This window comes from Trachurus japonicus, chromosome 23 (genome assembly GCF_045865225.1).
Source record: "Trachurus japonicus isolate A0001 chromosome 23, Traja_1.0".
NCBI lineage: Eukaryota > Metazoa > Chordata > Actinopteri > Carangiformes > Carangidae > Trachurus > Trachurus japonicus.
The window spans coordinates 14,517,467-14,534,845 of NC_140929.1; the positions used below are offsets into that span (position 1 = coordinate 14,517,467).

Genomic DNA, 17,379 nt, shown 5'->3' on the forward strand with positions numbered 1-17,379 from the left:
TTGGCGATGAAATGAATGATGCCAGGATACACTGTCTAATTCAGAGGGGCAGGATGTGAGACGTTTCGCCTCTGAACATTGGACTCAGACGAACAAAGACGTTCATAAAAAAGTTTGTCTTGAACATTCTCAGACACTTTCTTTTCAAAAGTTAGACAAGAAGATTGCTACCACTCTCATGTTAAATATTATACAACTTGCAACCAGCTATCTTAGTTTGAGATACGTAGGGAATGAGTTAACACCTCATGTCCCTTTATAAAACCACAACTTGTTGGTTTAACTTTTGAACTTAAAAAAAAAAAAGATATAACATGTTAATTCATGATATTTCAGTGCTGGTAGATTCTGCTACACTTGGATAGAGCTTCCTGCTTCCTATTTGACCCATTTGCCGTCGTTATGCTAAGTGAAGCTAACTAAGCTAATCCCCTGGCTGTGGCTTCATATTTACCGCACTCACACTCCAGTGACATCAATCTTCTCAACTAACTCTCAACAAGAAAGTGAACACGCATATTTTCCAAAACGTCAAACATTGCTTTACAGCTTCAAAAAACACATTTTCTTTCAGAAATTAACTCCTCTTTTCGATGCATTCTCCCTCTCCCAGCCTCTAGTACACAGCACTGCCACTGTATATTAGAGGGACTTCTTTTACCCCACCGTTCATGTGGAAAAGACTTGCACCACCAGCTACCCTTTCTTTTATTCATCGCACTGTAAATAACTCCACTTTATGAAAAGCAGCCAGTGTGACTCACGGATACCTCTCTAACCACAACCCATTATTATTTCATGGCCTTTGAAAGAAGGGTCTCTAGCAGGCGCTCTCACACTTTAATGTCGGAGCTCCCTCTGATGTTGTGTAGTACACAGCGGCCCTTGTTGCACTCCGTATGCGATCCCTCACTTGAATTCACAAACACTTCCAAGTGCATAAATAGCACAGAAAGACGAGTGCCTTGCGAGCTAGCTAATGCTCTGGAACGCCATTGCTGAGGAGATAACAGGAGCCTGCCATGGCTGATGCCTGGGACTGTCATTGGGGGGAAGAGAAAGAGGAGTGTGTCTGTGTGCCTTTATGAAAAATGCTGTTGTTTTCTGACCTCTCATGGGACATCATATGGTAAGGAAAAAGAACATGCATCAGCGTTACGATTAAATGACCAGCGGACATGATTCAAAGGGTCCCACGATGTCCCTGAGCACCCTTTGGAACGTGTAGAAGGCTCTCGGCATACAGACGAGCTAATGGGCAACCTATTGGTCATGGTAGATTCAGTTTGAATCTCAATGAGGGTGTCAGTGTGAGGCTGCTCCATGACCGACAAGGTGTGGTGGGCCTGCTGGAGTTGATTTAGCCACATGGCCTGTCATAGCGCTTTACCAGTCAACATCCATCAATCCAAAGGCTAAAAGGCCTGTATTTTTTTCCCTTTGAAGTGTCAAGAGGAAACTGCTGTCTTGAAGACGGATGGAAAATGATGAAATTTCACATCTTTGTTTTCTCTACATGATGCAGAACCCTGATGGTAATAAGGCAGATATTTTTTTTAACATGAGCATGACAACAGACTTAATAATGTGGTTTGTGCCAAAACCACTTTTGCAGCATGTAGCTCAGAAATGAAGCCTAGCTGGGTAAGTCACTTCTTACAAAAGCCTTTCAAAGGTACACAGCAGTACTTCCGTGTATACTGGGACATGCTTGTGTTACATGAAAGCAGTGGGCTTGAATCATACAAAGGCTAAACCCATTACAGGTCCAGAGGGGTGGGCAATACAGTGCCTTGTCCCGCTCTTCTAAACAAGACTCTAGGTGCTGGAAGCTGGAACAAAGCCTTGTAACATATACATTAAACTTTAATTGTTTTTTTCCAACCCCTTCCATCACATCTCTGAAGTAGCAGCTCCTGAAACGTTAAAAGTGTAATGCCAGCTAGATTTTCATGGCTGTGCCTTTGTAGAATAAAAGATATATGTGTAACAGTGGAAGGAGAAAAAAAATGACTCTCTGATGCTGGAGGTAGACAGTTGTTTTTCAAATTCCAAGTTTTGGTCCTTTATTTTATTCAGCAGTGAAATGCCATGAATACAGAAAATAATAACGTTTGTTACAATTCTCAACCATGACCTTCTAATGTCAGAGAACCTTTAACGTATGGACACAGTACACAGTAATGAAAAGTATCAAAAAAAGTAGTTGAATCTCGATCAAAAGGAAATGAAACAAACAAAAAAGTTTTCACCAATTACATAAACATATGTTTGCTACAGTCCCAATTTACTGTATACATAGGGGGATCATATTCCCAATTATTAGAGAAGGATAGCAGTAGAAAGGATACATGACTCAACTGCCAGACATAATGCTTCATAAAGTATGCACAGAGGTACAAGCAATAAATACACACATTAGGTTAAGCCTTACAGCTACGCAAAGCAGATGCAGAAAAAGCAGGTTTGCTATTCTTAGCGAGCAATGAGAGAGAAACAGTAAAAATTCAGGTAAGTCAGAAAAGAAACACTGAGATTTTTTTTTCCTCTTAGAAAAAAGTCTGGTAAATTTATGGGTCCACCAACATTTTTTTTACATAAGTATGCACAGTTATCAAAATACAGACAAAATCAACCCAGAAAATCCAGACAATCCTAAAATCTAGTGGAGGAGCAGATCGCAGTTCTGGAGGTCTTTCTGGTATTATGTGCAAGCAACTATTTTAGACATTTTTTTTTACTTAATTTATACAAAACCCATGCAAATCTACAGGTAATATGCATTCTGTGGCTGACAGGTTTTATCCTTCCCAAAACAGTATATCTGAGGTAATGTACGTACATTTAGGCCATCGTCCCGATGATTTTTATTATATTCTTTTTATTAGTTCTTGTTTCCAGTCCACCAAATGATTTTTAGACATGCATTTTTTAAACACAATATTCCCTTACAGGTAATCTATACATTATCATTCTACAAATGTTTGAGGACAACCTATTACAATGCAAATCTTCCATATCTTGACGCAGGGAATGTAAACGTTGGTTTGAGCCACGTCCTATGAGACAAGCGTAGTAAAGTGTAACAGCTCTTGTGGCATTCTAATAACTCGTGCAATCTGTCATAATTGTTCTGAATTTGTTGTGCAGAGGTAGAAGCTTTTAGAAAGCCTTTTTGGGTAAGTGGGAGAACCCTTTTTTTTCTCTTTTTTTTTTTGAAAGACGCAGCGTCCTCTTTATTTGGTGTGATAAGATTATTAAGAACGTAGTCTTCAAGTCGTTTTGCTGACTCCAGCTAAGTATTGAAGGGATAAGCTTTGTTCCTGGGCCCAGTACCCTCTTGACGTGGAACTGGTATGTGTGTGTGTGTGTGTGTGAGGGTGTGTGCGCACTTTACATGCTGTGTGTTTGTACAGTACTGCACGTGTCTGCGTGTTAAGCTCTCACAGCCAATTTCTTGGCTTGGCTCAACACTTGAAAACAACATATGCACAGTGTGTTTCCATTTTGGTCAAAGCAGGCAAATGCGTTGTTCATTACAGCACGATACAAAGCCACTCGTCGGTTCTTTGACAGCGTACATTTTCTGCAGCTGGAGATTTAACCGAAACAAGAGAGTTGGCAGACCAAAAGCTTCGGGGGTCTGTGTGTGTTCACGCGCATGTATATTAGTCTCTGACAGGTTGTGTGTGGTTGTTTTAGCGTTTCTTTATCCCATACAAGAGGAGGCAGAATTTTGTGTAACTTTGGTTTACTGAAAACAGAAATGACCATTAAAGCAACAACACTTTTCTAGATGACATTGGCTGTGAGGGAAATGATGGGACGCAGTCTCCACAATAACTACTTCTCTTTAGTCTCTATAAATACCAAGTGTGTTACAAAAAGCTGGCTACCTATACAGAGTACATCCGTGCTTACACCAGTTGTATCTATATAGTTTAGAAGCTAGGAACCACACAATGAGTATTTGATGTTTGATGAAGTTAAAGCAAATATCACCTAGAAAAGGTTACCTTTCACCTTAGATATCCTCTTCTACAATGGCTATTATTATTTGCTTTTACATGGTAACCAAGCCACATCATTTCATATCAACTTGAAATTATGACTTATTTGGCTTCACTAGATATTTTTAATGTTTGGTTAGCGATGTTTTCAGTTTCGGTTTCGACGCGGCTCAGAACAAAACCGCCACGGAAATAAGACGTGACATTATTTTTGACAGTCCCACTTAGAACATTACATATTCACCAGGTTAGAAAACCAGAAGAAAAGAAAAGAAAAAACTATGACTTTTGATGTGGAAATATTGAACTAAAAAGCAAAGGAAAAAATAAAATAAACTTCACAATAACACAATGTTTCTGCACTTCCATTGAATACACAAATGTTTTGTTTTGGTCATGATCCACTTTTACAGTTAGCTGCTCTCTACCAGTCTGATCAAATGCCTGCAGTTCAAACTCCACATCACCCTTTACCTACAGCACGTCTGGCAGAAAGTCTCCAAAGTGGACACTCTATGAGTTCTCAAATTACACATCAAAATCTGTATTTATTTCCCATCTCTCTTTCTCGTGATCATCTTTGTATAGGGCAAAATGAAACAATCCCAGAGGTTATTCGAAGGTAGTTTGCGGAACAAAAGCTTCTCTTTGTACTAGGTTAAAGTCACAGAAGGCGGACCAAGAGGAGTTTGGTGGCTTCTGTCTATAAGCTATTGGCCATTGCTAGTGTTGGCTTTGGTTTCTAGCTGTTGCCTGTGACTGTTTGCAGGTAGACAAAGCTTTAGAACAAGGAGGTAAGGAGAACAGCAAGAAGAAAATTATGCAGAAATGCATTTGTTTTGTAAATGGTGCTTTACACAAACTATTATTTTTTTCCCCAACTTAATTTCCAGTTGTTTTTTTTTGTTTTTTTATTTTTATTTTTTTTATCTTTTAATCACAAACAGATATTAGACGGGAAGCCAACTTTTTTCTTTTTTTTTTTTCTTTTTTTTTGGACAGCTGCAACAACAGTCTTGGTACCGCAGTTCCGTTACTGGTGTATTTCCGGGAATGGCATTTACAGTTGGTGGTGTCTAAACTCATATTTCGAAATTAATGATGGTTTAAAAAATAAAATAAAAAAGCTGAAAATAATATACTGGTTTTTATAATAGTAGCAACATACAGGCAGTGACACAAATTTCTGAGACTACTCCTGTGCAAATGATAACAGAGCAACAACTTGAATTGAACCAGCAATTGTTTCTAGACATTAACAACTACTGTGGGTTGGATTATTCACAAACATAAAATGTCTTCCTTTTTGGCAGTATATGAGGCCGCTAGCTTTCAACGGAACATGATTTGCTCATTTGTTTCATGTTTTTTTCCCCATCCATGAGTCCATCATCCTTGTACTGTATGTGGCCACTCCATCTCTAATGAAATAGGTCTCAAAGAGTTAATTTTTTTTTAATCAGACATCTCATGTCTGTCATGTTTGGGGATCCCAAAGGGCTGCAACAAAGAGTTCCTTTGGATCAGGTCTCCATCCGGATGCATGCTCAATAAATAGTCCCAGTGGTGAGAGAGACAAGGAGAGAGTCAGCTGTGGTTGCTTGGATTGTGGAGTGGTTTCTTGTCTTGCAGGAGGTCTGTGTGAGAGAAACAGTGCGGCTGGGTGAAGGGATACGTCGACCAAAAGCTGTATCCTAGTCACTCAAGGTCTTCTGATAAGTTCCCTTCCTCCAGCTCCCGGTCCTCCTCCAGTTCTGGACTGTGATTGGCTGTCGTCACCAGTGACATCGGACAGTCGTCGTCATCCATATTGAGTGGCTCCTCCTTTACGTGAACGGGTGGCCTACAACACAGTCACATATGTGATAAATTTTAGGGTTGTATACGTTTAAGGAGAAATTTCTGCAGCCAATAGCACTTTTTTGATCAAAAACTCACCACTTAAGTTTGTCATGTGAAAAATTTAAAGTAACTGGAAAACACCTAGAGTATAAAGACAGAAAGTAAAATGTAGTAATGCAAATTATTACCACTATTAAGTGATATACAGGAAGACAGTTTTTGCTCATAAATTTCCTTTACTGCACATAGAATACACAATGAGGTGTTCAGCTCACTGATAAATATTTCGTTGTATCATAGAAAAAAAAAAAACAAGCATATAACAGCCATTACATGCATTATCTAGTGAAGGTAACAACCATGTTGTTTGTGAGACGCTAATTTGACATGATGCCTCACGTCTACTGTAAGTAAGCGCATGAAAATTGCATGAAAAACATGGCCCCTGTAAGGCCGATAAGCTGTGATGTTCCAGACATGTTTGGCATTTAAAAGTTTACTGATGACACCAGGTTGAAATACATGAAAAAGGAAAAAGGGGAAAAAAACAGGCCACATGATAAATAATGGAGAATTTCTCATCCCTGAGCCCCCTGGAGCAAAGGCAGAGGAGAGGCTTTTTTATCTAGTTAATAGAAAGCGCAGCCACTCGTTAATATGCAGGGGCTGTGCATGTCGCTCCTCAAGAGGAAAAACCGGCAGCTAGGTTCTGCCATTAATCAACTTCAGCCCAGGCAGTTCGCTCGGACACCATGATACATGTTTTTAACTCTAAATGGATGAATATCTTTAGCCACTGTCAATAAGCGCTGGGCAGGAAGCAGCCGCAGCAGCAGCAGCAGCAGCGCTCTGAGCAGGACACCTCTCCCTTCACAACAACAGAGGAGCTCTACACAAAAAGTGTTGGGCGACTAACAAGAATAATAATGCTGTCACACACAAACAAGGCAGAACATGATCTGGGGCCCTAGTCGGGGAGAGGGTTTTGTGCCACGATGATAAATCTGACAAAACCTAATTATTCCTGACACATCGGATGCATCAGAAAATCCCTCTAGACTTTAAAGAGGAGGGTGGGGAGGGAGGGGGTGTTGGGCGGGGAGGGGGGGGACTTATCAAGTAGTAGTACGTTAGGACGCGTCTCATAGCCTCTCTCCTGGGCTGCCTTCATCAGTGGAAGGGGGGAGGGCGGGGGGCTTTGAATTTGAAAAGAATTTTAAAAGGTACAGATGACTTTAATATTCAGAGCCAAATACTGTAAATTAATATTCTGATGTGGTGGGATAAAGAGACGCGGCTGATCTGAGCAGGATGCAAGCGGAGCGATGAATATTTCTGTTTCTGCCCCTCAGATTTACAGAGGCAGAAGAAAAGCACCTCAGCAGCTCTGCTCCCTCTGACCTGCAATGAACGCTCTGCTGAATGCAAAGACTTTGTAAGACAGGATATAAATTAAATAATGTTGTTGTTTTATATCAACTAGTGCGAAAATCACAGACTTTCTGTCTTTTTAGTTCTTGTTCCTGAGAGTTGAGGTGCTGCAAGATTCACTTTCAGATTCTTTTAGACGATGTGATTTTAAATCTAACATGAGCATCAGTAATGAAGCATGAACACCAAACATTGTGTTTCCAGCTTCTCTTATTACTGAAAATTTTTAATTTTTAATAAAATCAAGACCTGAATGACAACAAATGTTTGTATGCACAAACTATTGAGTTACATCATTAAGGACGCTTTTAGATGATTGTAATTTAAATTAAATAGTAATAAAATTGTTGATGTATGATTAAATAAGACAGGGGGTGTTGTGGTTGTTGTTGACAACTTAAATTAATAAAAACCAAGATATCACAGAGTGTTGTAAACTGCGTCTTGAATGTATATATACAGCTGATAAATGTGAAACGAGTGTTACCAGGTACATATTATGTGATTCAGTGGCTGCCCATTCACACATCGTCATTAAATTTGAGGATCTCTCTGACAAATAAAATTAAAACAAACAAACAACACCCGAAACAAACTCTCACTTTGTCTCAATTAGGGAAATATTATTGGACATTGTCACGTTTGGGTTTTTCCATAAAAATCATCTTTTGGTCATCATGACTTACAATGATAACCAGTGAATCATCACATTGATCAATTGACAGACCTGAATGTGAGCTGTATCACAAACCAGAGGTCTCCTGTGTTCTCATGTGCTTTTAATATGCAGCTCATTAGGTGTTTGTGTGGCTTTGAAGAAAAATATGCAGGACCATATTCACAGGCCTGAGCTTTCTGACACTTTATTAAAATATGTGGATGAGCCATTTAGTGCTTAATGGCTAGCTGCCATTACTGAGTCACTCAGGAGTAAACGCTGGACTTTGTGGTGTAATAAATACGTGATGCTCTGTGTGTGTGTGTGCGCTCTCGAGATGCCTACTCTCACATCAATTGGAGATTAGCACTAGCAATCATGCGGAGGTATGTCAGGGATGCAAATAAGGTCATTAGTCCACAGGCCTAATGGTGGGTTTGGAGGATGGAGGAGAGGTGGTGTGGCGAGGACGGGAGATGGGGTTGAAGCAGGGGGGAGAGGCAAAGGCTGGGGTGAGGACTGGGGGGTGGGGCCAATCAAAGAAACTGTGATTCATTAGCTAACCCTAGAGAGGGGTGGTCACCAGACAATTACACGTGACAGCAGGAAATGCCACTGATAAAAAAAAAGAAAAAGTGCCATTAAATAAACTGTATGTGCTTTTATTTTGAAGTTGGTCACTGGGATAAATAATCTGAAATAAAGCTGTAAGGCCTAATTTCACAGTTGCAAGCGTTACAGTACTACTTCCTTTAAGCATACCCCTTAGGGTGTACATGAGTGTATTGCGCATGCATACACACATGGGCAAACACATGCACACACACACACACACATACACTCAGCATGGCCCCGGGCGATGTGGTTTGCGGTTAAGCAGATAGCATTAACCTTTACACTTTGAGGGGAAAGAGAGGTTTGTCTAATTGTTGGTCTGACTGGGGTTGTGCTGAGGAGGTCCTCTCCTGAGAAAGGCCTTCAAGGTGATGTACATTTTAGTTTAGTGCTACAAGCCACTTCATTATTTAAGCTCATCCTGGAAAAGCCAGTCATGAAAAACACATTTCTTCCATTTTGAGGTTGTCATGGCTGTGTAACGGCAGGCGGGGATGGGATGGAGGGAGGAAGAGAGGGAGGGATGGAGGGATGGATGGATGCATCTCATCTCTGTAGTCACTCATGTCAGTGTCAAGGCGGTGTGGCCAGAGAGAAGAGAGAGCGGGCAGGAGAGAGGAAGTCGATGCTGTCCAGTTAAAAGTTAAAAGGCCTAAGGGAGTGGTAATAGTGGGATTCTGTCTGGAGCGGGGCAGATTTGCTCTACTTAACACCCCATTTCAGAGAGGGGTAAACACGTCCAAACAGATTAACATATAGACGTCTGGTAGGGCAAACCAAACAGCCCTCTGTTCTCTCAGATGCACTCAGAGAGAGGCTTGGAGCTGGAGTGCATCCTTTATCCATTACAGGAGTGCCGGGCTAATGTCGGCTGCAACATGAGCTTTGATGGACAGTGGATAAGTATCATTAATGTGTAATGTCTGTGTGTTTGCCTCAGAATACAGTATGTGTGCGTGTGTGTCTCCTTGCATGTGGCCTTCACCATGGTGAGGGCTCACGCTCAACCTGTGTGACATGACTGGCGCAGGTTGTTTCAGACATTCCTGAAATTCACATGAGATCAATTTTTAAAAACACTCACTTTTCTCTCTCAGCTCCATTAAAACAGAGATGGGGAAGGGAGAGATTTTTAAAGTAATTAATGCTACACTTGCTAAATATTAATGGGAACAGTCTTGCATAAAATATAGCAGCTAAACCCCTATAATGCAGACACTGGTGTAATTAAAGACGAATGTGTAATAGAGCCTATTTATAGAACTAGAATTAGCTGTTATCCAAAATGTCAGGTGTAAGCACGGAGCCATTGAAATTACCACAGCGGAGGCTGGAGAAGAAAAGTCTGCTTATGATATGATACATGCTGGAAATTGAACCTTGCTCCCAGGTCATGGCAGAGTGAGGAAAATAGTGGTGCTGTGGGTTAAATATCAGGCAATTAAACTAACAAAAGGGCAGGAGGACAGCAAGTGAATTGAGTGTAGGAGGAGAGGTGAGGGGGGCGGGGGTGTTGAGGGAGGAGGCTCAGATAAGTAGTCATCACACATAAAAATGTGTGATGTGTGATTCAGTGTGTGCCCATTGCATTTAACCTTTCGAGGCTTTAAAGAGGCTTCATACTAAACTGCAATGAGCGAGCAGAACCGTTCAGGTGTAATTAAGGCAGTGTTGTTGTTGCTGTATTTTACTGATACCAAAACTTTATTTTTCCTGAAGGAGCAGATCACTTAAAATGATTTGAAACCAAATGTTAGTCCTATTGGGAGAGGACACTGACCACATTTTATCACCACAATCAATTAGTAGGTAATAAATATATAAAGTGTTTGACCTGCAGATGATTTTAAATCTCATCTTTACTTGTTTTTTTAGATAACTAAAATACTAAATAAGTAAACAGCAATGACTTCCTTTTTGAAAATAACAGCTGCCTTAATTACCATGTGTGTATGATGTACATGCATGCCTGTGTGTAGCTGTGATGTGTTGCAGCACACACACGCGCATGCAGTGGGATCCAGCTGCAGGGCTCCTTTCACAGCCTGCAGAAAACTTACATGTGTACAGGTGGGGAGTATCCCGGGCTGCTGTGTCCGTTGGTGTCCAGGTGGTCGAGCGAGCCGTTGAGCTCCTCGTGGGCGGACTGCAACAGGGTGGGGGGGCTACCACTCAGCGTACCTGGGGGGCTGCCGCCCAGCAGTCCCGGCGGGCTCCCGCCCAACAGCCCGGGTGGACTTCCGCCCGTCAGTACGGACGGGTCTCCACCCAGGAGGCCGTGGCAGTTGCCTCCCATCGGGCCCGTGGAGCCGCTGTTCATGAGGCCGGGGGTCCCCAGCAAAGGCAGGGAGGTCTCAGCCAGGGCAGCCTGCAGGAGAGGGAGACAGAGGAGGAACAGGATGGTTACAGGTGAGAGGGAAAAAAATAAAGAGCATGACTACATTGAAAGACAAGAAGGTTTGTGCATGTAGGGAGGAGGGCTGGTGAAAGAGATGAGAGAACGATAGTCAGAATGGTAGCGTAGTAATTACCAGAACACATTCTCTCAGTCGCAGGTTTTCTGTTCTGTTGCAGGCTATTTTTCCCCCGGTGACACCGTGCTGACAACTGCCTCCCCCCAGCTGCCATTCATATGCCCTTGTGTAGAGTGGCTATTAAAAAAAAGTCCCCCAAAAACTTTACCTCAAAATAATAAAAACTCCTGACATTTTCGCCTGCTGCGCATTAAAGTTATATACAGTGATTAAATTTTTAAAGTTTTTGCCATGAGCACCTCGCCGGCGTACACTATGAAGCCAAATCATTTATGACAGCTTAGATAAATATTAATGCACATGCCCTTGCATTTGCACACGCCGCTATCAATCTAGGGTGGCTGCCACGGCTGAAAGAAGGGAAGAAGAACAGAAAGAAAGAGGGAGAGTTGCTTCCTGAATCGACCACAGGGTGGCCTTCTGAGTCTGACGGAGCACAGGAAGGAGAGAGGGAGAGAGAGAGAGAGAGAAGGTGTGAGAGGAGAGATGGAGAAACACTCGACACTAGAAACCTGAGTTAGAAACAAACAAACTTGCTTGTTGTTGTGAGTGTGATGACTAATAGTCCAATTGTGCACAGCGACCACACTCAGTGAGACAGTCAGACAGCCGCCTGGCCTGTCAGTCAAACAAAGAGGCAGACAGACGATGACTCAGATGTTCTGAGGCGCTCAGTTCATACCTGTAAGCTTGCGTTTAGTGCAGTTCCATAGCCAAGACTGGAGGGCAAGTTCTTGACAAGTGAGGGACTTCTGAGTACGTTGTAAAGACAAAAACAAACAAGAGACAGACAAAGAATTCATAGTGTTAGTTGATGTGGACGGAAAATATCAAATATTAGCATGGGAGCAGCTAACTACTGTAAGTAGCAGGGAGAATATAATGCCTATATAAACAAAGCAGTGGACAGAGGCAGGTGTCATTGACCTCCAGCTCTGGATCTTAAGAGAGAGAGGTGACGGAGCTCGTACCCTGTGATCTTCTGCGACCTGCGTTTCTGGTACTCCACCTCATCTACCGTCCACACCGCCCCCTTCACGTTCTCCACACGCACAAAGCACTTGTGCAGACTGAGGTTGTGGCGCACAGCGTTCTGCAGAGAGACGTGACACACACAGGTCAGGGTGGACGAGGTAAAAAAAAAAAACAAAGAAAAAAAATCACATTCATTCATTATCCATCAAGAAAAAAAAGGAGGCTAGGAAATTGATTTTTTTTCTTGCATTTTGAAGAAATTCTTAACATTCACACACCATTGATTTAATTAGTAAAAATTGAGTGAGAGCGAATGCTCTTACAAGTCCTGCACACAGTACATATCAATCAGAGTAAGTAGGCTAAAAGGAGGTAATCAGCATAGCGAATGGCTTATGGTGGTGACAGAAGTGGTAATGCCGGCCTTGATAATGGTGATGTCAGTAACCCTTTCTGCTCCAGAAAAGCATTGCTCTTAATGGACACATCGCTTTAAAGATGACAGTATTGCAAGAAAAAAGACAGTCATCAGGAGGCCCTTGTGTCAGTGGGAGTGCGTGTGTGTGTGTGTGTGCGTGCGTGCATGAGTAAGGAGGATTACGCTGAACTGTATCTGACATCTATATGTCCAAATATTCTCAGTGATATGTCGAAGTTGTGTTCACAGGACCCGTTGCCATTTAAATTCATTATCAAAGCTGCATTAAAATGAAAACATCTTTCATACAATAAAACCAGTAAGGTGTTTTCATTAATTACAAAATAAGAAATAAAATCCTATAGAAAAAAATCCCTCTTATATTATATGACCATCTGACCATAATTAAAACATGCATCAGACTCCACAAATAATAACCTTGGCTTTAATATCCCTGCCTCTCATATTTATCATCTCTTGGTGTGTACTGCTCTTTCTTCAAGAAAAAGGGATTCAGAAAAAAAAGAAAAAACTCATAAGCAGATCTCGCATCTGACCTGAAAATCCCAGGATTTGATTGATCTTAATGCCCATGGCTCTGAATATGATAATTTTAATATTAATGAGCAAATGAGCAGTTTTATTATGCATGCTATATAGTTAGAACTAATAAGCTTCTGGGTGAGAGAAAAAGAAAGAGAGGGAAGTGGGGTGGTGGTGGTGGTGGTGGAGGGGGTAGATCCCTCTGTGGAGCTGATGAGACCAAGCTGAGATATTAAACTACCTTTCATTTATTTCTTTCTTCTTTTTTTTCTCCTTTCTTAAAAACAAATTTTCTGCGTTAATCAAATGACAAGCCCATCGCTGATCATCCCACTAATGCTTACAAAGGGGATGGTGGAGCTGTAGATGTAAATAGATCACCTTGGTTATTGTGCGGAGGGGGAGACACTGAGACAAGATATTTCTAATGTCATTGTGATAACATTGCTATTGTATCATAGGAACGGAGCAACTTTTTTCAGGGAACCAAGACAGGAAAAGAACATTTAAAAAAAAGATACATATACATGTGGTTGTGTAGTTTTGTGAGCAAATATAACAGCTGCTACAAAACCTCTGAGAACATATCATGCCATAACATTATTACACAGCAAAACATGGCGCGTACTGTACCTAACAAACTGGAAAAGGGCACCGATCTTTTTCGCATGCCCTCCAGAATTGGTGATCACACGCCCATGTGCTCATTTGCATCCCAAATCCAAATTAATTCACTTTGCTAAATCTAGTGCTGCGCCATGTCTTGCATGCTGATGAGCGGCTGGTTTGAGTTTTCCCTCCAGTCCTCTGTGCAGCCACAAAGGCTAAAGGCGGCTAACGAATGACGTGCGGGGGCCACGGGATAAAACGCCGGCGACACTGACGCGCGGCGAGGCTTTCTTTATCAGCAGGCAGACACACTTCTGGTTTAAAACATGTGCTGCGGGAGAGCCATTTTTTACCATCTTTGTGCAGGCAGACGGGACAATAAAGTTGTAGGGACAGATATACAAATGGGGCCTTTTGTGTGGGTAAATAAAGAGAGCTCCCTCCATGACAGGCCAATTCTCGCTTTCCTGCCTGCTTTAGTTCCACATGAACACACCCTTAACCTCTCTCTTAGACACAGCTCATGTGTGTGTGTGTGTGTGTGTGTGTGTGTGTGCGTGTGTGTGTGTGTGTGCGTGAGCTCTGGTGTGCATGCATCTTTGGCCGACCCCGTTCACATGACTGAGAGCTGGTTAACAGGCAAACAGCCATCTTTCTTCCTAATTAACCAATGATATGCGAGGGAGAGGTGGTTTTTCGGGAGTAGGAGGAGGGGTGTCTCTCTTAACAAAAGGTGCTGATGATGGAGTGGCTGCTGTATAATTAGTGCGTCAGAGCCCTCTCCTCTCCAACGCCAAGCCTCCGCTATTAATTGCACCAAATTAGAAAACGATATCTGAGGCAGAATAATTCTTTCAGCTGTCATTTCCAAACAGAAAAGGCGGAATGGCGGAAAAAATAAATAAGAGACAGAATGGGCTCTATGCAGAAGAGAAAGGTTAGGAAGAATGGAAGAGGAGCGCTAATCGCTGGCTGCTGAGTAAATACACGCTTTCTTGAGGTTTTTGTTTTTGACTTTGACTTCGGGGAGAGGAAGGAGTGGTCTTTACTGTGCTGGGAGAGAAAGGGCGTAGCAGGTGGAGGTTTGCGTAAAAGGGGGGGGTGGGGTGAGGGGGGGGTGCATCAAAGTTACCTTCCAAGTTGCAGCATTGCGTCTGAAGTAGGCAAATGTGCGTGTGAACCAGCTGTAGATTTCATTAAGCGTTAACTGCATGTCGGCAGAGTCCATGATAGCCTGAAATGAGATGACATCAAATAATGGTTTACTAACGAGACCACGTAACTGACACACACATACACACACACACCCACACCCACACACAAACACACACCCACACCCACACACACACACACACACACACACACACACACACACACACACACACCAGTGGATTGAGAGAGGGGAGAGAGAGGTGCCATGATTCATGCAGCAATTAATTTTAATCTAATCAGGCAAAGTTAATTTATTTCCCACTCACCTGTCTTATGAGGGTTGCATAAGTAAATGGCGGTCTGACATCTGCGTTCTTATAAAACTCGTAGTTTGGGGCAATCTCTGGAAAAATAAATACTGTGTCACCACCTGAAATAATTGGTAAATTTTATTCCTTTAGGTATTGCATTTACTCAAGGTTTCATCAAATTAAATGGGGTGGGGTGGGGAGGTGGGGGGGTGGAAAGGGGGAGAGAGAAGAGAGGGTGAGGGTGGGGTGGGGGTGGGGGGGGTTAAAGGGGGCACATCAAATCAGCATTTTCCATGTCTAACAAAATGCATTTTTAATTAATCTCTCTCGTGAGAGATCTTAAACACTAATGCATCCATAAAATGAGATCCGTGTAGTTAGTTAGGCTGAAGTTGAATAATTTATGTGTCTTCACACTAAACACAGAGAGAGTAAATATAAACATCAAAGACATACCGTTTAAAATGCAAAGCTTAATACATGGAATGTCTTAATGTAATAAATATTGTATTTTTTCTCCATTATTTGAACTTAATTAACATTCATGTAATATTTATGCACAAAGGAAGTTCTTGTCTATTTACATATAGAGTGATTAAACACAGGCTTGCTTTTATAAACCCACCAGACATCTCACATGGCTAAGACCAACACGTCTCTGTGTGTGTGTTTATGTCAGAGTACAGATGTGTCTGTGTGTGTGCACTTTCGTGTGTGTTAGAAAACCTACAACCATTATGGGTTGAGGACTATTAATAGTGCAGTGCTCAGGGTTGAGGTATCAAATGTAATTTGCAATTTCAACATTATTTTTTCATTGAGTTTAAATATAAATTTGGTTAAAATGAAGAAAAAAGTCAGAGGTTTATTTTAATCTTAGTCAAATCTGTGGCATAATTCAGAAGCAAAGGGTGAGCTAAATTAACATTTAATACACCAACCTCCGAATGTATGTACAGTGTGTGTGTGTGTGTGTGTGTGTGTGTGTGTGTGCGTGTGTGTGTGTGTGTGTATAAGGTCAGGCTCAATTCACATTTAATTTAAGTAATTTAGCTTTCCTCACAATCCAAATATGACTTGTTGTCTTTTTCTACATTTTCCCCTGGTTCAGATTTGTTTAAAGTGAACTGTGTGCACTGACTGAACACGTTTGTGTATTTGTGTTATGTGCAGTGCTGAGTAGTTGGTCCTACCTGACGACAGAGGCATGGAGTATTTGTCCGAGTGGCGTCTGCGCATGGCTCCCATGCTGGGGACGTTTGCTCCTCCCAGAACTGACGGCACCTGGGGCATGGCGGCCATGGGCGTGATGGGTGCTGTGGGTGTGGTGGGTGTCTGAGGTAAGTTGGGGGGCGATGCTGAGGGCAAGTTCTTGGACATGGTGACGCTGGACACCAGGTTGAGCTGGGGGTGGAGGAAGACAGAGCGTGGGCGAAGAGCGGGAGGGAGATACAAGTAGCAGGGAGGGAGAGGGAAGGAGAGAGAGAGATAGAGAGAGGGGAAGGCATTATTTTGTGGTTCCTCTGACAGAGCCGAGTGTCTGCTCTCCTCTTCTCTAACACAGCTGTGTTTCCACTAACAAGGCTCGTGGAGAGGAGCCAGCCCATCTCCACTAATTACAACCACCAAATTGTATCATAAGAATTCTAATTAGAGCATGCTGTTCAAGATTATCCAACGATCAGCCTCCGTGTTATCCCGGCCCCATCTCTCTTTATCTCTCTATTTATCACTCCCTCCCTCCTTCTCTATCTCCCCCACTACAACCACATGTAATTCTTCCTACTGAAGCACTGAGCACTGTGTGCTGTTGATATGAACTGGTGGATGTGGATTACACCACCACCGTGGTCCAGAACCACAACCCTTCTCTTTGAAAGGGTGAACCTAGGTTACTATAGTGACTATGAGGGTTACTATAGTGACCCTGTTGAAATGGATACTGGCAGCATCTTAATGGAGCTGCTACTGTGTAGTGTAGGTTAACATAACTACACTTTAACACTAAAGTAACCCTGTAGTTACTATAGAAACCCAGTTCAGGAGGTTTCGTCCTAGCCGTGTTTCACAGACGTTCACTCATTCACACCAACAGTCAGATTTCTGGGTCACTACTTCAGTGTGAAGAGTGTTCAGAGAGAAGACAGCCAGCTACGCAAAGATGATTATCAGTGCAAACTATTTTGTTCACACTAAAAGCCTCACTTTGTTGGTGGAGTTTGTAGATGTGACTGTAGCCGAGTGTAATGACTGTGGATGACACATCAAATCAACAGCACAT

The 17,379-nt window shown here is 42.2% G+C and overlaps 1 protein-coding gene across 13 annotated transcripts in view; it reads right to left on the reverse strand.

Annotated features, from left to right (window-relative positions):
• Nucleotides 1-3,235: 3,235 nt before the first annotated feature.
• foxp2 (forkhead box P2) overlaps nucleotides 3,236-17,379 on the reverse strand; it is a 115,569-nt gene continuing 101,425 nt past the window's right edge. For 3 of the 13 annotated variants that reach the window (XM_085768727.1, XM_085768720.1, XM_085768721.1), the window contains 8 exons: nucleotides 16,292-16,502; nucleotides 15,114-15,190; nucleotides 14,768-14,869; nucleotides 12,062-12,183; nucleotides 11,773-11,842; nucleotides 10,617-10,924; nucleotides 5,949-5,993; nucleotides 3,236-5,853 (listed from right to left, as the gene is read on the reverse strand). In XM_085768727.1, the coding sequence (XP_085624853.1) occupies nucleotides 5,709-5,853; nucleotides 5,949-5,993; nucleotides 10,617-10,924; nucleotides 11,773-11,842; nucleotides 12,062-12,183; nucleotides 14,768-14,869; nucleotides 15,114-15,190; nucleotides 16,292-16,502 (1,080 nt within the window). In that variant the 3' untranslated portion in view covers nucleotides 3,236-5,708. Of the gene's footprint in view, nucleotides 5,854-5,948; nucleotides 5,994-10,616; nucleotides 10,925-11,772; nucleotides 11,843-12,061; nucleotides 12,184-14,767; nucleotides 14,870-15,113; nucleotides 15,218-16,291; nucleotides 16,503-17,379 lie in introns of all 13 variants that reach the window. The other 10 variants (XM_085768716.1, XM_085768719.1, XM_085768717.1 and 7 more) reach the window with 6 other exon arrangements.